This window comes from Salarias fasciatus, chromosome 13, assembly GCF_902148845.1.
Source record: "Salarias fasciatus chromosome 13, fSalaFa1.1, whole genome shotgun sequence".
NCBI classification, from domain to species: Eukaryota; Metazoa; Chordata; class Actinopteri; order Blenniiformes; family Blenniidae; genus Salarias; species Salarias fasciatus.
This window is the reverse complement of record NC_043757.1, coordinates 14,384,792-14,412,063: the sequence shown is the minus strand read 5'-3', so window position 1 is coordinate 14,412,063 and position 27,272 is coordinate 14,384,792. Positions and strand designations below refer to the sequence as shown.

General features: G+C 39.9%; 1 protein-coding gene across 1 annotated transcript in view; it reads left to right on the top strand.

Moving 5' to 3' along the window:
• eys (eyes shut homolog) overlaps window positions 1–27,272 on the top strand; it is a 164,509-nt gene that overhangs the window by 15,537 nt on the left and 121,700 nt on the right. Inside the window, exons 7-18 of the mRNA XM_030106319.1 lie at window positions 3,067–3,171; window positions 7,873–8,012; window positions 9,324–9,487; window positions 9,643–9,896; window positions 11,528–11,632; window positions 15,934–16,056; window positions 18,029–18,142; window positions 20,131–20,253; window positions 23,034–23,141; window positions 23,716–23,949; window positions 26,320–26,442; window positions 26,545–26,658. Of these exons, the coding sequence (XP_029962179.1) occupies window positions 3,067–3,171; window positions 7,873–8,012; window positions 9,324–9,487; window positions 9,643–9,896; window positions 11,528–11,632; window positions 15,934–16,056; window positions 18,029–18,142; window positions 20,131–20,253; window positions 23,034–23,141; window positions 23,716–23,949; window positions 26,320–26,442; window positions 26,545–26,658 (1,707 nt within the window). The remainder of the gene's footprint in view (window positions 1–3,066; window positions 3,172–7,872; window positions 8,013–9,323; window positions 9,488–9,642; window positions 9,897–11,527; window positions 11,633–15,933; window positions 16,057–18,028; window positions 18,143–20,130; window positions 20,254–23,033; window positions 23,142–23,715; window positions 23,950–26,319; window positions 26,443–26,544; window positions 26,659–27,272) is intronic.

The window sequence follows — 27,272 nt, the reverse complement described above, 5'->3', positions numbered from 1 at the left end:
CACTTTCCACCATTCTGCTTTGATCCCTTCCTCTGTCAGCAGCCCTTTCTTTAGTTTACCCAGTGTCGAGGGTTTCAGTGAGGGTCTTCTGAATCAGCTGTCGAATCATCAGCCTTCCACTGAGCGCAGTCTGTATTTAAACAGCAAAATTTACGATTTATGAAATTCTCGGTTTATAAAAATCAACCTCTGTAATACTGAGCTCTAATCACTGATAACAGACAGGAGCAGGTTTCAGTGGTCGGCCTTAATTTGAATATGATATGATGCTAAATGTCCATCTTAGGTTGTGTGAACAAGAGCGTCTGTGTGGTTATCTGTCCCTCTGTCCTCTGTGTTTACCCTGTGATGGACTGGCAGCCTGTCCAGGGTGCACCCTGCTTTTTACACAGACTGTGACGCTAAGTCAGATCAAATGCTACAGGAGATGAATGGATGAAGCACAGGAAAGAGATCATTTACATCTGAAAACATAAGTGAATACCTTTCAGTTGAAACTGAGAGCGAAAGGACTCTCTGAGGCCCGGCGTTTGTTATAAATCACAATCCGACCACAGATTTTCAGCAGCAGCAAATTTGTTTTCTTTTTAACCCAGAAGCTTATTTATCAGTAGCCTTGCCTGCTTGACATTTCTCAGGCCTGCAGCTGATTACTTTTAATCCAAGTAGCCTGGCACACTGCTTCCCAATTAGCTGCTCGATCAGAACATGGCCAAAACTTACTAAGCTTTCAGTGACAGCGGTTGCTACAGAAAATTGTTATACTCAAGGAAAGAGACTGACCCCGATTTTGGAACGATTGGACAAACTTTGCACACACAGATACACAAAAATACACAATCAGGTGTGATTTTCACACTGTAATAAGGTTAAGCTTTGTTTTCTTTTTATTAATTTAATTTTCATTGCTGTTATTCCAAAAGTAATTGTTTTTCCTGGATCAAACGTAGAAACGGGTATCATTTTATTCGCCGACCCTCCTATCCAGCTCGCACAGGTTTGGTGCTGTAGTGTATTTCACAATCTAGCTTTAAGTCCTGACACACTCAGCTGTCAGTCAGATAAGCCCTTACATTGCACTACATGAACAAGATTTTTGCCCTCTGTTCAAAGCTAAAATCTGTTGCCACTTCAGTAATGGAAAATTGTCTCTTTCACTGTGGTAGTTCTTAGTGACGGATAGAATTCATCATTTTCCGGCATCTCGGGATTTTTTTTTTTTTACTTTGGAATTTCGAGCTGTGGCGTATAGAAAGGCCAATTTAATTTCAAGCTCTGCCCAGAAAACCCCACTGTACTCTATCATAGATCACAACTCAGGATGCATTACTCAAACCCTGGCAAGAATTCATTTTAGAAGGCTTTATTTTTCACAGAACAACAACCATAGGACTACATTTTGCCGGTTGCAGACTTACACGCTTTCCTTTTTTTTAATTGTGTGAATAACAATGCCACAGGTCACGGGGATTAGACAGCAAAATGGTTTTTGCTGGGAAAGTTTGGAGCCCACAGACAATTCAGAAGAGGAATGTGCTCAATGTTCTTGATGCAAAATATATGAGAAATGTTCAATGCATTTGCATTGATTTCACAAGTAATTATGGAAAATATAAATAATCATTAAAGAGCCTGTAGGCAAATAACAACAGGATGTTTTTATCATTTTAATAAAATTAAACCTTCAATTCACATCAATCTTTATTATTTTCTTCTGGCATTGTGATGCATGACTATGCATGGTTGACATTTCTGTGCCTAAATCATCACATTTTATGTAAAATTTTTAATAAAAAGCAATGATGCCATATAACAACTTTTATTCGCAGCAATAAATGATGGTAGACTAAGATTTTGGTCGGACAAATGTGTATATGTGCTGCAGCACAGCATGGCATGTTTTGTATATAATGACCTGTATCAACCGTCGTGCAGATGATATCAATCATAGTGTTTGTGCTCAAGCGCGAGGTTGCCGCTGTCAAGACGGGACTCTCACTACATGTCACTGCTGCTCCGTTATTGATGATAGGACATTTTAAATTAATAACCTGCACGGGAAGACACCCACCCCCAGCCACAGCGGTGGAACCAGCAGCTGCCGAGGCAGCTGAGCGCCAGACAGAAGCCTCAGTCCTCACCTCATCCGCAGCCTTCAGTCAGACACGGCTCATCATTAACGATCCGTCCTCTTAATAAGAAACTCAACCTGTCCAATCAGTGGTAGGTTTGTTGAGAACGTCTCTCTTTTTGGGTGTTCCCAGGCTCGCCAGATGTATGTCACTCCACGTCTTCATTTAGGCTTTTTCACAACTTCATTACTATTTCTGTAAAGTAAATTGATTGGAACATCACTCACAATTGAGAATAATGTGAAATATGCTGACTTAATAACCAAATATCAGTGTTAATACTTGTTTCATTTCTGCATATTAATTTATAAAGTAGATTATATAACAACCAATAGCGTAATGATTAATGTAATTTTGTAATAACTGCCAATAGCAAGAATTTGGAAAATCTTATTAAATAGTTAGATTGTAGTGTATGTAATCAAATATTTGAGCCAACATGATAACATCTTGTCAATAGATTAATTCTTTAACTGCAACATTAAAATCATCATTTAAAATGTATTAACAGCTGCATTTTCTGTTAGCAGACTTTGTGTTCCAGATACTGGTCAACTGTCATAACTGTTTAAGAGAAAAAAAGCAAAATTGTAACAACAGCATTTCTTAGAAATAAATTAGTTTTTCCTTGCTAAAATAGACAAATATTGGTTGACAAGTTAATTAAGAATAGAAAGGGTTATGTTCTCTTTTCTTCTTTCAGGCCTGAACAGAAAAAAAGAGAATACTTCTAAACAAAGTAAAGACATAACCGAATTATTTTAACCTATTTGAAGGATTATGTGACTATGGAAATTATTACATTGTCGGCAACATTATGGACAATTATTACAATAATTGTTGCATTATTGAAGACCTAAAATGTCTGACCAGGTTTGACATGAAGACACTATGTAGCGACTATTAATTGTGCTGTTTTAACCTCTCTTGTCAGGACCAAAGTGTGAGACGGAGATCAATGAGTGTGACTCCAGCCCCTGTCAGCACGGCGCCACATGCTCCGACCTGCTCGGAGGCTACGACTGCCGCTGTCCTACAGGTAGGCTGGGCTCCGTCCAGAACAACAGCGGCGTGATGACATTTTAAGTGGCTTTGTGTTTGCTGTCACAACAGGCATCACTGCGGAACCTTTTTCAAAAGTTGTCTGCAGAGATACTCCACCAACAACCCCCAGGAGTTTCTGTTATATTTTGTTTTTGGAAAAAATTTCTTTATGTTTTAAAGTATTTATTATTTCTACTTGAAAATGTGTATTACTCTTCAAAATTTCTTCTCAAGCCCTGAATGCAATGCATGCCTTTTTCAAACATTTTTGTACAGGCTCTTTCACAGCATTTTTTCACAGCCATGGTATTTGCCACAATATTCACAGTATCAGTTTACAGTCTTGGCCTGTGATTGACAGGTGAGACAAATCACCAAGCAATTTCCCAGAGTTCAGCAATACAACCAAGTTGTGCAAATATTATTATATGAAATTCAGAAATAGTATAATTTTCCAGTAATTGCTTGCTGCGCCTCGCCGGCCCGGTCTGAATTTAAATTCACTGATGGATGACGTGCGGGAGCTCTCTGTTTTTTGGCACTGCATCCTTTGTCTGTCTGGCGATGGCTCTGGCCCACTTCACCGGAACATTTTACTGCGCGCACAGACCAAAGACGCAGTGGGCAGAGCCTCTCTGTGTCCAGGTGATGTTTTTCTCACAAGAAACTGCCACGGATATTTTTAGCCCGTGTTCTCAGCTCTCATGTTGGAGGCACGTTGGGGAAATGTAACACCGGTGGTAATGAAACTCTGTTTGTTCACTCTTGTTCAATTAAACACCAAAGCACAACACCGGTGTTAATGACACACAGGTCACAGAGTCTGTTCAGCTCACCGGCTGCTGGAGCAAGGCACGTCAGAGAGGCTATTTTTCAGAGGTGCAGTTATATTTTCATCCACTGCTGAACTGTATCAGCCCTTGAAATATCCAAGTTAACTTTGTATAGTTTTAAAAGACAGCAGAAGACTGCTTGAAGCCTTTTTCATTTTGTACTTTATGTTCAGGGCTGCTGGAAAAGGAAGGAATCTCCTCCTGCTTGAATTCAGTCCATTGAAATGTCCTCATGTGAGCTGGTGGAATTAGCTTCCTTTTACACTGCTTTCCATGAACAAATTCCTTCGTCCAGAATATATTAGTCTATATATTCCTCAAACGTACAATTCACACAGTGGAGCTGGTGGATTGAATTGCTGATGTGACTCCCAGGTTGAGTCTTGACCTTGAGTTGAGTCGAGTCTTGACCTTGAGTTGAGTCTGTGCCAAGACGGACTAAATAGACTATGATTACAGTTTCGAGTTAAACATATGCATGCATGCATATACAGTAGTCTCTAAAAATGCTTACATTATCTAATACATTATCCAAAGTTAACAGACTGGAAACTTTTGAAGGGTTTTTTGAAGTTGTTAGTTTACAGCAGTTGTCCGCTCAAAAGCCAAAACAGAAAACGTAGTTTGGGGACTTCTTAACAGGGAATGACTAAAATGATCAGAAAAAGACATTGAGATCTTGGAAAAACCTCAATTTTTTGATATGTTGCAAGTTTGGCCCTTTTTCGGTTTTAAAATGCGCCATTATGGTGAATGGATGCTATTTTTTCTGAACTTACACAAATGTGTTATCAGGCTTTTCATTGAGTAAATACCGTTTGAGATTGTTTCTCCTTTCAGAATGCACCTCCAGACTTCATAAGTTGGCACACAGAAAAGGTGCGGTTACATAAGCCTGTATAATGTGAGTGGGGCACACCCCGGACAGGTTGCCAGTCATTCTTAGAGCTGACACACAGACGGAAAAACAAAGTCATACCCATGGGGAATTCAGAGTTTCCAGTTCACTTAGCAGGCATGTCTTTGAATTTCTTTGGAGGGTAGTGAAGGAATGCTTTGCTGGCACAAACAAGTTTCATGCCAGGGCATTCAGAATAAAACCAGTTAACTATGCGATAATAAAAAAAACTTAAACCTAATGTCAAACAAACGGTTTACAAACAAGCTAAACATCCCAGACTCACTTATAACCGTACTCACATTTAATTAGCAAGCAGGAATTCTCTTAGCATTGGAAAACATCTCATGCAGTCTTTCTTTATAACAAAAAAGTGCTGATTTGAAAAAAACAAAACAAAAAAAACCCAGTGTTGACTTGATTCCCTCTTGCTCTGTTTTGGACGAGTGTCTCTTGCGGAGTCTGTGATCTTTGAAGAATAAAAGGGTGGGCTGCTGCTTATATCATTGGGGTTATTGAGTGGAAACCTCCCATCACGGATGTCAACTTGAATTAGACCCATGACACCCCAGAGGGCTCAACGGTTATCGTACGCCACCCCCGTTACACCTGCTCAGAGAGCCGATCAGGACTGTAGCCGTCCATATAGTCTCTGCAGACCTTAATGTGTTGGCTGAATTTCTCCTGTCAGATTACTAATAATAGCAAAACCGAAACTGCACATTTTGATTCTAAGCTAAAAAGCTCCTCATGGTATAAGATGATTATGCAGTTGCGAGAAAGTCCTGTTTGAACATGAGATTGATATCCATACTTTGCACACAAGCTGTTGCCTTTTCTGTTCAGCTGGAGCCGTCAGTTGCTCTTTTCAGATGCCTCTGAAACTGCCTTTGCAGCTGGCTGTAATCCCCGATCCTGAATCCCTAACTCCCTGAGTAAACTGGTACGAGATGTGGCCACAGATCCATTGAAACAAAATTCCACGGGGCGTACCCTGCTTTTCTGGAGTTGCTACTAAATCTCATCTGTAATCTCAGTAAAGCTAAGCCTCTTCCACTCATACATCTCATCTGCTGCATCTTTGTATGGTGAAGTGAGTTCTGCCATGTAAGAAAATAGTCCACCGAGTACTGGACCACACTACTAAGCAAAGTCTTAAGACATGGTGGGAATTATAATACACTATAACTGCTTTCCTTTCCAATCCCGACCTGCCCTTGAATGTACCGCTCTGTGTCTGTGATACGTTTATACCCTACACAACTCAGTGGCTGTGTGAGTTCAAGCTAATGTCATGCTTCTTCACAAACATTTTACACCATTAAAGTGCAACTCATGAGTTTCATCATCTCAATATGTGATTGCCTTTTGCTTTCAGAACTACCTTCATTCTTTGCATAAATTCTACAATGTGCTGAAAACTTTCTCAAGAGATTTTAGTCCATATTGATACGACAGCATCGTGCTGTTTTCTGTACATCCGTGTCCCATTCGCCCATACCCTAATGCTGTTCCATTGAAATCTGGTGATTTTAGAAGCTATTTGGAGCACAGTGGAGCAGTTTGGCAGTTTGAAATGATTCGAGCCTTGTGACATTGCTGATTGACTTGCTGGAAGTCGCCATCAGAAGATGGATAAACTGGCGATAAATGGTTTGCAGCAGTTCTGGGGTAGGCTGTGGCATTTGCGTGACACTCGGTGAGCTGAAGCCCAAAGTATCAGATCTCCTGTGTTTCTGTCTGTGTCTTGGGCAAATCTGTGTCTCTTACAGTTTTGCCATTTCCTGTTTTATTGTGACTCACCTGTCTTGTGTGTCACTTGTCCTTCCTGCCTGCCCTCCCTCAGTGCGTCTGCTTAGTTTCACCTGTGTGTATTCATTCCCCGTCCCTCTGTCTCTGTGTCAGTTTGTCTCGTGCTCACTGTGACTCTCCCACGTACTATTCCCTCGTGTTTCTCCTTGTTACCATTTGTGTATGGACTTGTTTTCCCCTCCTTACCTGCCTGCTGATTCTCCTTCGGACACCTTTGCCTGTTTCAAGAACATCGTCTGGGGAAAAAAACTCTTTGAGTCTGAGTCTGCTTCTAGGTCCAGAGCCACCCATGACACCAAGAAAAAACTCCCCCAGTCTTTTCACCAACAGCAGCAGCTTGAATTGTTGACACAAAGCAGTATGGATGCTGCTTATGCCATTTTTGGTCTGTAAGATCTGAACGTTTCAGCAGTAAATCAGATTTAATCAGACCAGGCAGAGTTTGTCAAATCTTTTACGGTGAGCCTGTGCAAACTGTAGCCTCAGTGTCTTGTACTTAGTTTACAGTGGGACTCGATCTTCTGGTCTGCTGCTGTCAGACTATCAGCTTCATGTTGTCCTTCCAGAGATAATTTATCAAGTTAACGAAAAAAAAAAAAAAAAAAAAAAAAACCTCTGGATTTATTTCAGTGTCTGTGAACCCTGCAGATGGTTGTGTGTGAAAAAGTCCAGGTAGGTCAGCAGCCTTTCCTCTCACTAACAAATGTTACACATTCAAAATGTTTAAATTGCCTTACTTTCCTGTTGTCATCCTCACTTTGATTTTCAGTAGATCATCTTGTCACAAGTCTAAATGCTTTGAGTAACAAATGTGACTGACTTATTGATGTTCAAATAGCTTAACTCAAACGGCTGTTTGAGTAAAGCTACTTGAATATCATAATTATTCAAAGAGTTTTCCTGTGGAGATGCAAAAAAAAAAAAAAAAAAAGATGACTGTTGTACTGACCAACAATTTTTTTTTTTCAACCACAAACTCTGATGATTACAGCAAGCACAGATGCTGCAGTCAAACCATTTTCCAGACCTGATTGTGCAGCTAAGGGTGCTGGAGCCAATCCCAGCTCCCTGTGGACCCCATGGGTACACCCTGCAAAGGTCACCCGTCCTTCACAGATCAGTCAGATAACATGTCGTCAATGTTTTCTTTCAGGTTTTCAAGGAAAAAACTGTGAAGTTGACCTTGATGCCTGTGCGCTGCCCAACGCTACATGCCCACCTATGACCCAGTGTTTGGATCTGCCAGTCGGTCTTGAGTACACCTGCCGGGCGCCTTGCCCTCGAAACCTTCAAGTGGGTTAACCACATCCATGTGTCATGCTGTTGTTACATGATGAATTCAACAAGGTTGAAATGTGTCCAACTTTTTTGACAAAAAAAAAAAAGTGAGCGGCTGTGACATATCGTCAAGATGCCACCTCAGACTAAATCATAACACTGAGTAGGTATCAAATATTAATTCAATGTCAGTATTTCTAAAATGTGGGATAATCCTTTGTTATACACAGGGATAAAAATAAGCATAAGTCCCACAGGAAGATTGACAGCAAATGCGCTAATCCATAAACACAGCAGTCAGATGGTGCTGAAGCTGTACAGTATGGCGATACGGCGGCGGGAGGAAAGTTGTACTAAATTCTTGACTAATGAGGGATATTTTGGATCACTTGTTTTGAATTATTGTGCTTGAAGCACAAACCAGTGAAAACAGATACTATTTAAATATTCAGATCTATTGCTTCACAGCAAGCACACTAAACACCTGGTTAGTGATCATCATTTGTACACTGCATGCTTTTTTTTAGCTTGATAATTGTCTACTTTTATGCTTTTTTTTTTCTCCTGAAGCTTATTTTTAAATCATCCATATTTCCTGTAGTCAAATTGGTGGAAAACAAACTTCAGAATTGTGAGATTATTTGGATTTTTTATTTTTTAAAAACGTAGAGTACATAAAAAGGCTTCGGTCACACGAGAACGAGATTTGCTGAAGATTTCCGATAAATATGTATTTCTAAACGTTATGGTTTCTGAATACATGAATGAATCAAGCTTACCTCTTAAAAACAGCCCCCTGAACCTGAACAGAAGAGCCGACTTCAGATGACAGATGGAGAGGATCACGTACTGTGGAGTTGGCCCTCACACTGAAATGCCATGATGTCTGCATTATACATCTCCTCATAAGCCTGCTCTTCCTATGTCCCTTTGCTTCCCTCTACCACACACACACTCTTAGCACATTGCAGGCTGCTATCTTTTGTGTTACCAAGAGCTCTCGGGAGGTTGAGCCCTCAATGACCATTGATCGTGGCTTGTATTACATGATGTAGATGCTACATGGAATACTGAGTGAATCCAGTATAAAGCATGAATCAGTATTCATGACTGTGTCATGTGGCTGTAATGAAGCTCATTTTTAGGCAGCCTGGAGCAAGAAATGATTAGGGCTTGCATTGTAAAGTAATGGTTATATTTTCTACTACACCGAACTCAGATTAATCTGAAATATTTCCATACAAAAGCCAAAAATTGCATAAGCTTTGATTTTTTTTTTTTTTTATGACGTATGTATCTCATCAACGTGTGTTCCCCCTTCAACAGCCGTGTGCCAACGGGGGACGCTGTGTATTGAACAACGCCAGCAGCTACACCTGCATCTGCAGCCCTGGTTGGTCTGGTCAGGACTGCCGCGTAAATGTCAACGATTGTATCCAGCATTGGTGCCAAAATGGAGCCACTTGTGTGGATGAGATTGATGGATATAGGTGAGTGTTCAAATCTCAATTGTCTTCGGGGCATTCTTGCACCAGAATGTCAATGATTGTAAAAGCCATGACATTTACTGCCCTCTTCCTTTGGGGCAGAGAGAATTCTTCTTACTCTATAAAGTGTTAAGATATTCTCTTTAATCTGTTGCTAGCTGCCTGTGTCCCAGAGGATACGCCGGCATCTACTGTGAAGAGGACATTGATTACTGTGTTGGCCATCGGTGCTCTGAACATGGCGTCTGTCTGGACCAGCAGCACAACTTCACCTGCCTGTGCACTCTTGGATTTGAAGGGCCGCTCTGTGAAGTAGAAACAAACGAGTGCAGCAGCTTCCCCTGCTCAAACGGAGCCACCTGTGTGGACCTAATCAGTGATTATAGGTGCTACTGTCCCCCAGGGTTTCAAGGTGGGAGCCCATCTCACACAGCCATCATTGTGGCCCGCTACAAGAATATCAGCTGTGGAGCTGATATTTTTTTCTTTTTTTGTGAAACTATAAAAGTAGTGAGAGTATTATAGCATGCAGCATTAACAATAGTTCAAATATTAAACGTTACAACTGTGCATTTAAGGATCAGGGAGAATATACATTTGAATCACTCTGCTGCTTCTATATTGATCAAGTGTTGCAATTTATGTTCTTTTATAAACCATATATTGATTCTGTAGCATTAAAAAAACTATGTATTTCATTAGCATCAATTTAGTAATGCATGCTATTATAAACGTTTCAGCTTAATATATTGAAATAGAAAAAAAATGCATTTTCCTGTGTTTTCAATGCAGTTACCAGTGTTACTTTCAATCCTTTTCATTTGACCATAGATGCGAAATCCACAATGTTTTAGGGTGTCACCCAACCACAGTTAAAGTTGAGGAATGCAGAAGTACCCCCAAAATGAATCGTGGTTAACTTCATGAAAGCGGCACTGAAAAAAAAAAAAAGAAACAAAACATGGCTCTATTACTGGAGTCGGCGTGTTTAGACTCACCTATCACATCAACGCACAGCTACATTTCAGTAGCACCAGTGCTTTAGGGTGTAATGATTGACAGGTAGAGCCTCGAACACCGACCCTCTGCTTACCTGTGCATCAAAAAAAATGTAATATTTATGACCTCTTGTTAATTACTGTTATCTTATTTCTTCAGATGGCATTGAGTTTTACAAAATTAGGATTGTCAGCTATTGATGAACTAGAGATTGGGACGTGATGCTTGTGACCTTAGCTTTGCGCCACTGTAAGCCCCTGATAGGAAAAGAGGAAATGCACCATTGCCGTTTTGGTTAGTTTTGACATTAATGGATGAGAGCGTTAATACTCAACCAAATAGGTCCTCATTATCCAAGGCCAGCTATTCCTGCAGCATTTCTGTCCTGTAAAATGCATATCAGCTGGAGTTACAATAAGTAACGGCATTAATTATGTGGGTGATTAACGGCGCGGTTGCCAGTGCATGGGGTCACGATGGCAAAAAGCACAATTACCTTTGGTGTGGACGGTGGTGCAGATGGAGGAGCAGCGCCTGAGGTTTTTGGGCTGTTAGCTCTCGATGAGCTCTGTGGCTCATGGAGAACTAAGAGGTCTGAAATATTGCCAGAGGCCAGACCTAGTGGAGCTTTACATTTGTCAGTAAAATCTTCAATCAATTCCACATCTAACACTTGCCCCGAGGATACTAAAACTGAGGTTGCACCATTTATGCATGCATACAAGCTGCAACATGCTGAACACATAATCATTCAATCACATTTTGAGCCAGTGGAATCAGAAGTAATCAGCCGCCTCATGAAATAAAATGTCGCCAATAAACCAAACGCTGGGCTTATCGAAGACATGGTCTGAAGACAATGATCCTTATTCTGTGCTGCTTATTTATGTTCAGTTCTGTTGTTGTGGCTTCAAATACCGTGTTACAAATAGTTTGTACACGATAACTGTGAAATCTCCTCCAGTACAGATTAGTATTGGTGTGTTTTACACAGTTTTTCATTTAAAATTGAAGCAGTGTTGTTCTTCTGTGCTGATCCTGCAGGAAGGACGTGCTCTGAGAGTGTAAATGATTGTTGGTCGCAGCCTTGTCTAAATGGAGGCTCGTGTGTGGATCAGACAAATGACTACATTTGTCACTGTCCCGTTGGTAAGTACCATCTACTTGCATATTATTGAGCACGTTTACAAAAATATCATGTTATTAATTTTCCTAATACTGTACGCTACGAGCGCATGAAAATGTATTTCCATTACCGGGACCTGCAACTTATTTGTTTGCTTTGACATTTCACCAAAATGCCCTTCAGACAAAAGACAGAGAAAGCTATTCATTTACTATAGTCTTTAGAAAGTTAGAATGCAGGCTTTTAAACAAGCTCCACATAGGGAAAATAGAGGTAATAAATCTGCATTATGGATTGAGGTCAGAATGAAAATAATCGTTGCTTTCTCTCTATTTATTCTTTAGAATCGAGGTTAAAATCAGCGTCTACAGATTTGTGATAAAAAGCCCTTTTCTTTATCTTGTTAGCCACTGAGGCATGCGAACGTGGCTCACCTGCCACAGTTTATTTCAGATTTTGTCGGCTTGTCCCTTTAATTGAGTGACAACATGTTTCACACATTTCCGCGTGTTTGACATTTATTTCTAACACATGTTCCAGCAAAGGATCCATAATCGGCTCATAATAAAGGAAGGTGTTTCCTTCCATTTGTGTTCAGCTGATTTCACTATGCCCCCCGGTAATAAAATACTTAATCACGGCTTGATTGCGGTCAGAAAGCAGCGTCAAGCCCACTTGGCATCACAGCTCCAATGTCACATTCAATTGTAAACAGCTGCAGTCCGCAGAGCGAGATTTACAGACAAATATTTAGCAAAGGTGTTGCCAGAACATGGAACCACAGAGTGGCGTAGGGCACATGGTCGAGTTTGGTCAATATGTTTTTAATGTATCCCCAAAAGGATAAGACAGAAGTCTTAAATGCTATTTATTTGTTTGATTACACCTGGGATCGAGCCTAAATGTGACGTGCTTTCCTCGACATGAGCAACGCCTTTCATACGGTGTACTTTCATGACATTATGGGAAGAGAAGATGCATCAGTGTAAATAATCTGCTTATGTCATTTTCTGCCTTTTGGACAAATTAGATTTAGGCGAAACCAGAAGCCCCAAAGTGTGACTAAAGCCTCCATTACTGCTTTAATTTCACTGACAGATTTATAGACAGGTGTTTTTGATTACTTTATCCTTTCAGAAATTCAATTACATGAATGTTCTGTCACATTTATGCGCTTTTCCCCACAAAAACACAAGAATAAGATGAGTCATTTCAAACTCTTCATTCAAGCCATTGTTTTCTTTTTTTTTTGTTCCCATTTAAATGTGTAATGCTGTTATTTCACTTGTTCGTAGCATGATTTATCATGTGCTTGTCATCCGAACCTGTTGACAGCTGCGACTTCACATGTTCAGCAAATGTGATGTTTTATTCAAGCCATCAAGTAGTTAAAGTTTAAAAGCAAAACCAGGAGCGTATTTTAGGATGACAGTGTAACATGCACCCTCGCCTCTATTCACCAACTCATTCAAACATTTTTCTTCGCGCAAATTTAGTGAAGCTAAAATAAACTTCAAAATCGACCTTTTCCAAAGTAGACAGGGCATTTTTTCCTTTTAAATGGACTTACCCAGGGGGGAAAATATCTTTTTTTTTCCCCAAAGAAAAAAATATCAGTTTTTCAGTGGTGTTTAAAAAAAATAGAATATTGTTGTGATTTGAGAGTGTTTTCTGATCTGCCAACATCACCTTTTCGTGACCGACTGCAGTTTCATTTGGTACCAAAATACAAATTCAGTGCAACTCGGCTCTACGCAGTTGGGACTTGTAATTTCTATGCCGTTTCCATTTTTAACACATTAACATTGAGACTAGAAGCTGTATGTGGAATATCATGTGTTCAACTATTAGGACATTGATAGTGATCAAGATGTGCTTCAAATGCTGGCTTTCTGCTTCAATTTGACAGTATTTCTACACAAATCAAACAAACATCATTGGAATGGTGCATATTAAAAGTGCCCTCCACCTTTTAATTGAACCACACAGGTCATAAAGTCATAGATAGAATTTTCACTTTTATTATTTGTTTCTAAATGCTTGAATCTACACATATAAACAGGCGCTTGGTTTTCTTGGTTCTGGGAGCATTTTCACTTGAGTTTTGTCCATTACTCTTGAAATTCACTTTCAGTTTCAGTGCCCAATATTTCACTTCTCTGTTTTCGAAAACTTTAGTTGCTTTTGCTCTATGCGTGACACTCTGTCCATCAGCACTCTAAAACCCAGTGTTCTAAAACATTTGGTTGAATTTCAGCAGGTTATTACTCTAAATTCTTCAGATTTCACTCTCCTTAAGTCAGCGTTCATCATCAATACATACAAAAGAAGCCGTTCCACTGGCGGTCATACATCCTCGTGCTATTAGACTCCCAGCTCCATGCTTCACTGAGGTGTTGGTGCACTTTAGACTCCTCTTTCTCTTCCATTTCTTTTGGTACAAATTAATCTTTGTCTCATCATTTCAGTATGTTTTATTCTGCTAAAGCTTTCTCAGATGTCTTTTTTTTTAAACTTTCATTCAGTTTCTGATTGTGGACTTTGACACAAATGCTCTGACCTGCAGAGTGGTCTCGATCTGCTCGACTGTTACGAAGGCTTTTTCTGGATTCCACTGTCACGTTCATTCTGTCTGGCCTTCTGTTGTGTGTTTTGTATGTGTGTGTGTGTGTGTGTGTGTGTGTATGTGTTTTTTAATGAGAATAGTTTACTTCACTATTTGGCTATCACATTTAGTCGAAATCCCTAGATTTCAATGAATACCATATTGAAACCGATTCTGCAACAGTCGTTCACAAACCGATGGATGCTCCAACCCACTCGAATATTATAAAATCCTCTGAGGCCAACCAACACTATTATCCAGTGTGTGTGATCAAAACAATTGAGCAGTTTCCCTGATACTTTTGTTCAATATGAGAAAATGCATAACAAGCATATTTTTCAGCATAATCTTTTTGCTGTTCATCGCTACTGAGAAGCTGAAGTTAGTGTATGAAAATGGACAAAACACAAAAGGTCAACAACCTAGATTCCAAAGTTTGGTTTTCCATTCATGCACAAGGTGTAGTTTGACACTGGTTGACACAAACTATTTTAACACTTTTTTTCTTTTTTTAATCTTTACATATGTAATCTTAAATAGTTCTAAACTCTGACACAATTGAATATTGAAATCTTTCAATTCACTTCCTGTAGTTTACGTCTCACAGGGTTGGACAGGACCGACACATCAGCAGTCACCGCTCTGGACCTTTTACCTGCTCTTTTTAAATGAAATAACTGCAGCATTGTGTTGGTTCTTTTCAAAAGTAGAGAGGCACGTACTGTGTTTGAAATACTCAGTGTACATCACAACATACTTTCCATCTTCATAAATTGTGAATTTGCTTTATTTTAATGGCAGATAAAAATGTTTTGTATAAAATGTTAGAATAAAATGTAGGAGAATGAGCTCTGCCTTTATTTTCCTTCAGTGGAGTTCGACTAAGCCAGGAGTAACTGTCTGATGGAATAGGGAGTCCCATTTGGCGATAGTGACACTGTAAATGTGACATTCCTTCATGCAACATTAACCTCGGAGTGAATTGCATGCACAATTGGTTATTAAACACTTCTGAAACACTCTGTTGGAGGCAATAGCTGTCCATTAACTAGTCAAGGCAATACATAATATGATGGGGAAAAGGGTAGTTGGAAGGTCATCAAACATCAGGATAAATGTTGATGTGAAACTAGCTGCTCTGGATACAGGTAAGAATGTTAAAACGAAGCAAGGCCTGCTTTCACAGAAATAGTTATTTACATTCATATCCTGATTTACCTGTGACATAAATGAACTGTGATATGTGAGCTTTTGGTCCGTGAACCATGTCGCCTATTGGTTACAGGTTGTGTGCGTTGTTCATGGACAAAAGACAAAATAATCCATTATTTGTGCAAACACATGTAATGAGTATTGGGCAGCCCATCTGTCTGTGCTTTTATTTACAACAATGGATATTGACACGTGTATCTATCAGTGACATGCAGATGTTCCTTTGATGGGACAGATAAATGTGATATAGATCAGTCTTGTATGGTAGGTCTCCGTCAATGATTCACTCAATTAGCATACTGCACAGAAGCTAGATTGCAGTGGGAGGAATCAATACTCCCATTAATCTGCGAAAGAAAAGGTGTCTTTGCCCAATAAAACATGGAGCCATGAAGACGTTCGGCATATTGTGTGTTGCCGTTGTTTCCCGCATTGAGGCCTTGTTTCCCGTTTCCTAAAGGATGGCTGCGCTCTGTTGTTGCATTGTTAACTTAATTTTGTCTTCAGGATTCAGGGGGAAAGATTGCTCAGTGGATATTGACCTTTGCTCACTCGGAATGTGCGGCGAGCATACATTAATATGCTCCGAGACCAAGGATGGACAGAATGTCTCCTGCACATGTGAGAGAGGTGAGCGAGACCTTTAACAGGTGGAGGAGGACGAGGACGAGGACGAGGGGAGACTGAGAATGACTGCTGCACTCACGCTCACTGACTTACATGATGTCAAGTTGTATATGATGACTTAGACAGATTTTATTTCTGGTCGAGCATATTATTTTTAAAGGAGCCCACCCACCCTGGACACCATGCTGCCCTTCTGAAAGGATTTTTTTTCTAGTTTATTTGATCAAGACAACACAAGAATCCCTTTCATTTTTCTGCTTTATTGCAAAGTAGATTTTATGCACCATAAATTAAAAAAAAAAAAAAAAAGATTCATAATCCGTTTAAAGCCCTTTCCCCTTCAGTGATCGTCTATTGATTTGCCGATGATTTGCTGATGCTTCAAACAAAAAAAATTGTGTCTATATTGTTACTGCTGGTCAAATCTTTCTCGTCCACTTGTATATGAATGACGGTATCATGTCTGTCACAGCTAAAAGTGACATGAATAACACAGGAGTGGAAGAGGCTTGCCAGCAGTATCCAGGCTTCGCAGTCTTGCAAGTCAGATCTGGATATGCCCTAAGTGACAGTGCGCCGGTGTGCTGCTGGCTCGACATGCACAGGAAGCTGTGCGGGGAATTTCTGCCTGCCGTTGAGGCGCCGGAACAGAAACATTTGCCCGGCGTGCGGACCATAATTCAGTCGACGCCACTCCACAGCAGCTCCAGTGTCTATTTTCAAATGAATGGCTATTACACACAAGTTCATGTAACTCAATCAATAACCCTAACTTCATTACTCCGGTTGCATTTATGCTCGGCAGATGTCAAAGTGAAGGATTGTGAGTGATTTCTTATGTAAATCAAAGCAACCTGCGGCGAGCTGCTCCGCTCAGATCACTTCTCAAGGGCAAACTGCGAGATGCCGTCTCTGTCTAGATGTTTCCGCTCGCCCGTCTTGGCATCTGCATTATCTAATGCCTGCCAACTTAAGGTGTTGCAAAACATGTTACTCATACCCTCTCCTGCTATACTTTGTATCCCACGCTTTCAACTTTGTGACCTAGTATTTACTTCATACGCTTGTTCTTCCTCCATTTCTAAGTCGATTAAGCTGTTGAAGAGAAGATTTTTGCTGGACAATGAATGCTCTTTCATACAGAGAAGACATTTTGACAATGCTTTAATTTAGTTTCAGATTAGCATATTTGAATTGGGGAACTCTCCAGAGCAAGACTTCTTTTTGCTCAAAATGCTTCAATATTTGTTTCATAAAAAGCTCTTCTTGGCATGAGACTGTTTTTGCCATCCAGCAGGTTTTTGCAGTGCAGTTGTTTTTTTTTTTTTTGTTTGGCTTCTGTTGTTCTTTGTGTACCGTGCCACTGTTGTTTTTTTTTTTTTTTTTTTTGTAGAACAGCTCATCCGGCAGGACGGCCGACTCTGTGGCGGCTTTTGTTTATCCAGTTTTTGCAACAGTTTTAATTGTTAATGATGGTCTTCAGACCCCTCTGCTTTAGTCTCATAATGAAAGCTCTGTGACTGTGATGTTAACACACACACACACAGCCCGTGCAGAAACAGCAATAATGTGCTCTATTCACATACTTACGTATGTTTCTTCTCTTCAATAAGCCTGTGTGTGTGTGTGTGCGAGTGTGTTTTCACATGTGCACCAGTGCATGTTATTTGTTTCATGTGGTTCTCTTTGTGTATAGATTGACTTTGATCTTAAAAATCGCTGGATTTGGCCTGTTTAATGTAATAAATCAGAAGGGCAGTGACTGGCTCTTATTAAACATGATTAAATGATCCAGTGAGCTGAGTCTGCATGTGCCCAGCAAGCTCTTTGAATCAATACGAGCTTTGAAAACCAGCTTTTGTTTGTGAAAACAAAGTCATGCTGATCCTAATTGGCTGAGGAATGAAACCAGCTGAAAACAGTGATTTTCCTTTTTTTTTTTTTTTTTTTTCCCTTTCTCTTTTTTTTCCTACAGGGTTTGGAGGTTGGTTTTGTGAAGTAAATTTCAATGAGTGTGAATCGAAGCCATGTCTAAATGGTGGTGTTTGTGTGGATGGCGCCGACCTGTATCAGTGCCTGTGCTCTGAAGGTAAGTTGCAAGACAAACGCGTCGCCTGATAGTCTGAGGTGATACGACTTAGTGGTTAATTCTCATTTTTCTTGGCTCTTAAATGCACAACCAACTCATCAGAGCCCTGATGCTATTTCCCCCCCCCCCCCCCCACACACACACACACCTAATGAAAAAGCCACGCTTGAACACTTTAGCACTCAAGCTATTTGTATTCTGCTATTCGAAGGTCTTTCCTTTATTTTTGTGAATAAATGGACAAACAATGACGACAACCTGAAGTTATTTCCACTGCGGCTGCAGTTCGAATCCCAAAGAAAGGCCTTTCTATTTCTTCCCACTGTTTCAAAACATTTCAAGGAGAAACTTCTCAGAAGATGGAAAAAAAAAAACCAACAATGAACAATGTTGTCACCACATTGTAATTTTTCTCGCGCAACAACCTTGTGATAGGTATGATTGATATCAATTATCAAGACTTGTTTTCAGTAGTAATTAGAAATAATAATAATAATAACACTCCATTCTCATTCATATCTCATAATAAAAAGCAAACTTGTGTCCCAGAATCTTTTTTCAGATCATTAACATGAGCGGGGTTGCTGTTCCAGTCCTTTTGTCTATTTGAAGTTTTTGAAGTAAAAAACTAATTAAGAGTTTGTTGTCATTATATTTTCAACCAGCCCGACTCCAAAGATTTATTTTTATCCATTGTATTCCTCCTTCTCAGAGATTCTTGAATAATTGATTGTGACTGTAATCATTATAACAATTAGTACAGAATGTTTATCTACCTCAAACTAATTTTGCAGACATTCTCAACACACGAACTCCTCAGTGCATGGGATGAAATGCTAACCCCTCCTTCAGAATATCTTTTCTGTTGATCAGCTTAAGCAAAAACACATAAATTCCCAAATGTAGAGTAAATTTTACACAATGTATTCATTTTATGCTGTTGGTTGTAATTCACTGTAGTTATTTGAATGTGACAATGAAAAAAAGGTACACAACTGCCCTTATCAGTGTAGTGAGAACTCGAGTTTAGCTCAACCAAAATGTATTTATTATTTCTTGTATTTAAAATTATTGTTGCTAGAAGTAGGGGTGAATAAACGTTTGTCCTTGTGAAAAAGAAATGGCGGCGCATTTGCTGTTTAGCATCATTTAGCGCTTCCATTTAAATTCTGCAAACTCTCAAAATGTTTTTCTCAGTCACATGACCTTGACTGCTACCTTTAGGAGAATTATTCACCGCTGTGTCCAGGATTCTAGGCAGGTTCGCTTCTAGTTCTCAGATTACATAAAGTAATTCCATCACAAGTTGTCTCTTGCATCATTAGTGTAAGAGGGAATAAATCTGTGCTATTTTTCTGATAATTTCTTGGTCCAGTTGACATCTTACCTATGAGACATACCTCTGATTAAACCTTGATTGCGGGTGAAGCCTGTTATGCATTTTTAATGAAGTCAGGATAATTGTCAAATTTTATGACTTGGAGAGAGGTGGAAATTGGTTCCATGGTCAGTTTGAGAAATGATGAGAATTTGACCTGCACCGATGGTGCTGATAGCCGAGCATTAGTCATGGGCCTCCTGTAGCTGCAGTGTGTGACAGTGCTAATGATAGTCATTTTGTAGCGTGACCATGCACTGGAATATATTTATGGGGGACTAAAATGGCAAGAATTGGCAGTACTCACTTTTACTTGATGACTTTAACCTTTCATTTTTCCGAAATCAAATGTGCTGATATAACATAGAATTAATTACGATGAGGGAAATAGTAATCAGGTGGGCTCACAGTACACAGACTGTGGCACAGTCGACTCGACTGTCACACACACTTGTTAACTAGTGACAATCTGAAGAGTCTTGTAAAATTTCACGACAGCAATAAACCGCTCAGAGGCGTAATTTGATTCTAATTAGTATCTTTTCATGTCTGGTGTTTACTGACATTTGCACGCCGTCTCTGATGAGATTTCTTTTTCTGTTCTTTGCAGGGTTTTGGGGATTGAACTGTGAAATCAACATTGATGAATGTGCCCATGGATACTGCGCCAATAATTCCACATGCATCGACCTGGTTGCGGACTATGAGTGCATCTGTCCTCTGGGCTTTGCCGGTTAGTCGTCTTTGTTGTCATTTTCACAGCAGTCCCCGTTGAGTGTCGTGTAGACTGAGGAATTTGAAGCAACGGAAACTGTGTCAATGGGTACATTTTAGGCTCATTTGATGATTTAGAATAGGTGCGTTGTGTTTCATCCTGCAGCAGCTGAACGCCGAATATATTTTATTTCCTGAGGTAAACTACGGGCTGATTTAAATGCAGATACAGTACTTTGTTTATTATGTAACATACAGAAACATTTACGATAATCTCATATTCAATGGGCCTTTTTTCACTCTAAGTCTGGAAGTGGGCTGGATCTTGTTAACAAGCCAGTCAAAGTATTTGAAATGGTGCATCTCAAATGCTTTGGACGGCGTGCATCGAGGAGGAGCAGGCACAACCGCAGCATGAAGGCGGTGGTAGCTGGAACGAAGCGAGCGAGGCAGATCTGTTTGAGAAACTAGAGACTGGCGAACGGTTCTAATACTGCATGAAACAAGGAAAACTTCTGAGCGCTTATCAAAGTTGCACTGTGAAAAACCCGTATGTCTATACAGAGGGCATTTCTCAAAAACTGCTCAAATCAGGGCTGCGTGACATTAGTAATTAGTTAAACATGTCTTCTGTAGTGCAGTGAAAGATTACAATCATACTATGAGTTCCGATGAACAAAGACTTCAGTATATGAGGTTGGTATCTTTGTGCTTTGGGATTTGTACTACTGAATCACAACGCTTTTTCTTTTCTTGGGCTGCACTGTTGTATTCATTTATTCATTTATTGCCCACATGTGCATCCGTAGTTCCCGTTGGCAGCATTTCAGAAGCACTTTGTTGATGTTTTCAGTCAGATTTTTCTCGATTTTGGCCTGTTGCCACCAGGTATGAGTTGATGTTGATAAAGCGGAACGTGGAAATGTGATCTGTTATTACAATCTATGGGCTGTTGTAGGAAGTGTCAGGCTCCCTCTAATTGGCCAGATATGTTGCTATGCAAAGCATGTATGTATTGCACTTCAGTCTTTCAAGGTTGTTGACATTCTGTTGACCACACATTCGTAATATCATACACTGTGTCATCCTTATGGCCACATTTACTAGTTGGTGGGATTCAGTCTCATGTGTCTGTATAATATATCTGCATTGAAGCACACTTCTTATACAGTTATGTTCATTAAAATGACACCATGTTTAAATTCACTAAAGTCCTGATGGTTTATCAAGAAGACATCCACTGTCGGGATGCTTCTGGTGCAGGCTCCACTTTCAGGCTACCTCCACTCTCATCACAGGAGATACTCAGATAGATTTCAGAATAAAATGCCACCTCCAATGTAAGGACAGGAAATACTTGGAGAGAATTCAGAACAAAATCTCCCCACTTCTGCTAAAATGCATACCTCAGAATAACAGCAATTTTCTCGTAGATGTTTATTAGTAAGCATATCATAAAGTGCTTCTTTCTTCAATTTTGACTTTTTATCTATATCACACATCTGCCCTTACGTGGCTGTTTATGCCCATAAAATAGTGTCTTCTATCCAATATTGAATTTTAGTAGTAAAAAATATGACCCCATATAGACTCACAATATAATTAAATTAATTGACAGTCATAGAGCTGATGGCTTGAGCTCGTCAGATAATTTAGTTTGTTCTGATGACTTTTGAATGTAATTGCATTTTTCATGTGGCTCTCCAGGTGCAGCTGAAGTATGGATAGCATGGTCGGTTTGTAGGTCCGGCAACGAAAGCAATGTTACAGCCTGCAGCGTACTACAGCAGGCTTTTTGCCATCAGAAAAATTGAATGATATATTCAGAAAAGACAGAACACACTTTTTGTGTTTTACTCATAGTACATAAAATTCAGCTCAACGTAATTCATGTACCTGTCGAAATCTAGAAAGTCCCTACATGCTGTTTAATCGTCAAACAACTTATACATTTATATCTACTGTAGCCTGCTTGTATAATGGAAAAACTTGAAATTGTAATCGCATATTCCTTTTGATGACATTGAGCAGAAGAACTGCACCCTGAAAAGACTTCACTCCAAGCAAATGTCCAGCATTAAAAAGAACTTCCTGAAGAGGAAGTGTTTAAAACAAGACACTTCTCTTACGACTGAAGTACTTTGCTTATCAGACAAATATGCAGAAGTTGAATTACCCTTTTCGGTATTTTAGCATTAACTTCTGGAATAATGTTGCTAAATGATATTACGTTTTCTACTTCATTGCAATGCATTAGCTATTTCATGAAGGGTTTATTGTTTGCTGCACTCTTTGCAAACTGTTAACCCATCAGATATACAAACACTTACCTTACTCACTGAAACAAGTTAATCCTACGGTCCTTTGTAGGTTCATATCACCGCTTGCAGCTTCATTGGGTCTTGCTCAGGAACTCACAGTGGCGTCAGCTGCCACCTCTGCCCGGTTATCATATGTAGATAGGAATCAATCAGGAATTTGTTGTTACAGGAATAAACATATTGGGTACAAAATGATCAAAAGCTCAAAATGTATTTCAGTTCAGCTCTTCATTAGAAGTAGTGCAGTTGATTACCTCGTGTTGATTTTACCTAAACATGAGTAAAGACTCACACTTTATTACAGTTATGTAGTAATTGCACTCTTTTGTATTAAACCTGGCCTTTCAATGTCAGACTGAGTTCCTTGTTCATCATACAGCAGTAATGCTCCCACTGAGTCCTTTTCTTTGTGCTCCATATTGCAGGTTCATTTCTCTTACTATATGAAATGAATTAACACTCTTTATTTACATCTCAGGTAAGAATTGCTCCATATCCGTCTCTGCATGTGATGCGGACTTCTGCAAAAACGGAGGAAGCTGCTCAAGCAACTTAGCTGGAGACCCGCAGTGCATTTGCCCTCCAGGTATTAAACAAGTCTTTTTATTACATGGATCAGTATGCATTGGTAATACTGTTTTCACAAATGACTCAAGCTTTGCGCTTGCACTTCAGTTGGTTCTATAATGAAAATGTAGATGCTCATTAGTGCATTTCATAAAAACCATACTTACTTAGAAGCACATCTAGCTGTATGTTCTCCCTACTTAATTGTTCATTTGTCCCTTTTCTAAATTCGGTCACTCATACATGTGAAAACATATTAGTATTGTTGATTACTGCACAATCAGCAAGCTGTGCTATTTAAAAGCACGTGTACAAATGCGCAGATTAGTTACAATGGATGAAAAAAAAAGCCACACTCCGGTGTTTTTTCTCTCTTCTGTAGGTTGTGTAGTGTTGCTGAAATCCCGTCTTGGTTTTAGTGCTTTATGCTCCAGCTTGGTGAATTATGCAAATCAACCGGGACAAAAAAAAACACTGGCAATGGGAGCGTTACGTGAAATCACAATCCGTAATTTCTGCCAGATGTGGGAAGGCATAAAGATACTGTACACAGCACAGCACATCAATCACTTCTTTGATCCCACCTTTTACAGGATACCATGGTGAAGATTGCTCCTCATCTTTGAGCCAATGTGTGTCAAATCCCTGTGACCCTGAGGGGGCTATCCTCTGTGAAGCACTGGAAAATACTTATAGATGCCTGTGTCAACATGGGTACACAGGGCCTCTCTGCAAAACGCCTGTAAACCAGTGTGTTGACGGGTTGTGTCAACATGGTTCACCGTGTGTGGATCTATCAGGAGGGTTCAAGTGTGATTGTTTACCAGGTAGGTTCCCCATTCAGCCGCGGCTGGCTTGAGATGGAGGCATTTCCCCGAATGAATCATGTACGTTGCAGACACATTCCCGGCTTTCAGTTGTTCGCCTTTCTTCTCCGTGGGAGTCTAATCTGTTTGGCTTTAAGCAACACGACGCAGCAGCCTTATGAAATGTGTAAGTAAGGGGCTCAGTTCATCAGGTTGTGAGCCGACTTCAAAGCTGTGACGATGCTCAGGATGTCTGTTCATCTGTAATTTTCACTGTGAAAAGGGGATTCTCTTTCAAAAATGTAATGTAACGATGCTGCTAGGCAAGCAGTTTACGCACTTCAGCAAAATCACTTCAGCAAAACCTCCATCATTAGAGTTGTCTGTGCATGAAATAAATCTAATTAGAGAAATATATTTAATATATATTTGCTTTGTCATGCCAAAATATTAAAGTAAATAAACAAACAAGTATGTACAGTGTGTGATATGCACACAAGAACGGCCCCTGAAACAAACATGATGATGCCACTTCACTGTGAAACATCTACACCGTCCTCAATTGTACATTTGAAAGTCTGTAGTGTGCTTCGTTTTATAATGATTAATCTAAACTAAATTTAAAATCTGGATCTAACAGCATATGTCATTAAAGCTCGTGTCCGGAGTTTACGTTTGTTTCCAATGTATGTATCATTTTTCAACAGAGCTTAAATGTGTCAGTCTGTTTCGATACTACAATATAATATTAGCATAAAGCAATATAAAAATTTATTTATGAGCCCCGCCTTCGTCTCATAGACCCCCATGTTATCCGAAAAAGCGCCGGTCAGCTTCAGCCAATAGATTTCGAGCTTCCGCATTCTAGTGTTGTCAATCAAAGTGTGAACGCAGCCAGAGAGCACGCGCACTCGCCCAGGCAGAGGTGAGTTAGCTACGCAGCAGCCGCCCTGCTTACCTCGGATATATCCATGGTCTGCTGAACATCCACCGTAAACAGCTAAACATGGAGGATGCTGTAGGACTCGGAGGCTCTCATTTTCACCCGACGGATAATAGCGTGCACAATTAAAGGGGCGTGGCTTGGTCGCTCATGAAAGCAGAGGGAGGGCGGAACCTCGAGACATTGGATTAAAAAAAAAACTCTCTCATTCAAAACTCCGGACATGAGCTTTAATGCTTCCCGTATTTTTACACAAGCGAATTGTCAGACGGAAACGATTTCAGTTCTTGCACGACGGCTTTCCTATAGAATCTTCTCATGCTGTCAGTTACAGCATGACTTGGCAAATCTGACCTCTGAAAGTGGAATAAAAACATTTTAGCTTTGTTTTTACGGCACCTGTTACGACAGTCTTATAAACATGGTGAAATTGAGATACAGAATAAAATTCAGCAATTCTACAAAAGTAAGTTTTTGAGTTCTCAGTTACCGTATACAGATTTTCTCAGTCTTTTAAAAACGGCGGGTGTAAAGTGATTTGCTGCAGAGGTAGTTGTGTATATTAAACCTCAGCTCTTTATCAAAATCATTCCCTTCACAAAATCATCCACATTTCACCTTTCTGAGGTAAATAAATGCGCAGACTGAGATGCTCTGCACATCCTGGCATCCAAGGAAGATTCATTGAGAGGAAGGCACAGCGTGTGAGAAAACCTTGTGCTTCAGGGGTTGTAGCAGGTGTGCAGAATCACTTTGACCATGAGATCCTTTGATGCTCACGCCAGCCAGCTTTTATACCATGCGGCTCGGTTCACGGCCAATGCTTTGTTGCAGACCCTCCCAAAATCTTAAAATGATATATTAAGGACAGTGACAGTACTAAGTTGAACAGACCTTTCAATATATTAATATTAATAAATACATTTTCTAAAAAAAATGAAGAAAAAAATATCCAATCTAGTGATGAACATACTTCAGAGAGCATTTAGTAAACAGAAACCAGAGTTGTCTTAACGGTCTGCATCGTTTGCCCCCGTGCCCAACAGCAGTCTCCATGTTTTCCACACCTTTGTGAGTATTATTGCTGTGACACTTCCTACAACACCCAAACCATCTGTTCAGGGGTCAAACAGTGAGAAAATGTCAGCAGTAATTTTCATCTCATGTTTCATCCAACGCAAAGTGGTGACACATTCATCAAAACATTGCCGCTTAACGCCGAATGCAGGTCCGGAACGTCAAAGTGAAGGCTTGAATGTTGTGATCATGAGAATAATCGTGTTTTTAAACCTTACTGATTGTTCGACATTTTTGTATATTTCAACAAGGACGTTTTTAAAATGATTTTTTTTTTTTTTTGTGCAAACATGTCAAGGTGACAGTGTAGTTTTTAAATACGTTGTTTTACCACACAGTGTCACGGAAGCAGCTTAGTCTCCTCTCCGCAGGTTTAACAGGCCAGTATTGTGAGACGAACATTGACGACTGTGAAGAGGAGCCGTGCGGAGTATTGAGTATTTGTGAAGACTCTCTGAATGGCTACAATTGCTTCTGTGCACCTGGATTTATTGGTACGTGAAAGCTATCTCAAAGTTATTCTTTGTGAGTTAAAGTGCCGCTTTATTCGCTGAAGCCATTTGTCAACATGTTGGACCCCTTTCATACTTTTGCAGGAAATAACTGTGAGATTGAAGTGAATGAATGTGTCAGCCAGCCTTGTGGAAACGGAGGCTCCTGCATAGATGAGCTCAACTCCTTCAGCTGCCAGTGTCCTCCTGGGATCACAGGTATTTCATCTACTTCCTACCAGAAACGCACAAACTTCCCCGAGATGTTCCTTAGTGATGCTGTCAAGCAGCGTGAGTGAATTAAGATTAAGTTTCGGAAACTTGTATCTATCAAACCAAGTATTCTCTATCCAGAAACCTAGTTATTACTTTATCAAGAGCAAATGGAACCAATACAGTCAATAGAACTTGCATATAAGTGCATTTTCTTAACGTGAAACCATTCATTAAACCATTAAACCTTTCATAGACACATACTTACTGACATGCTGAGAAGATGGAGTGTTGCATATATAGGTGCACTTTCACATGCTCGTATCATGTACTCTTATGTGTCTTCGTGAGCTTTTAATGCTTGACAGTCCAACTCTGCAATGAGCTGATAAAGTAGTGAAGCAGCTGCTAGGTTATGAAATCCTGCCTGGTCTGTTCAGCCAAGCTGTGTTGTACATGTGAATGCAATCTGTCTGCTGTCGATGATTTGCTGTTTGCCAGTCCAGCATGCAGGCTACACCGACTGATAGTTTCTAAAAAAAAAAAAAAGTGGTGATGCATCGGAGTAGGTGAGAAATGCTCAAACGTTGTGAAGTTTGAAATTTAAAGTAGAAATGATC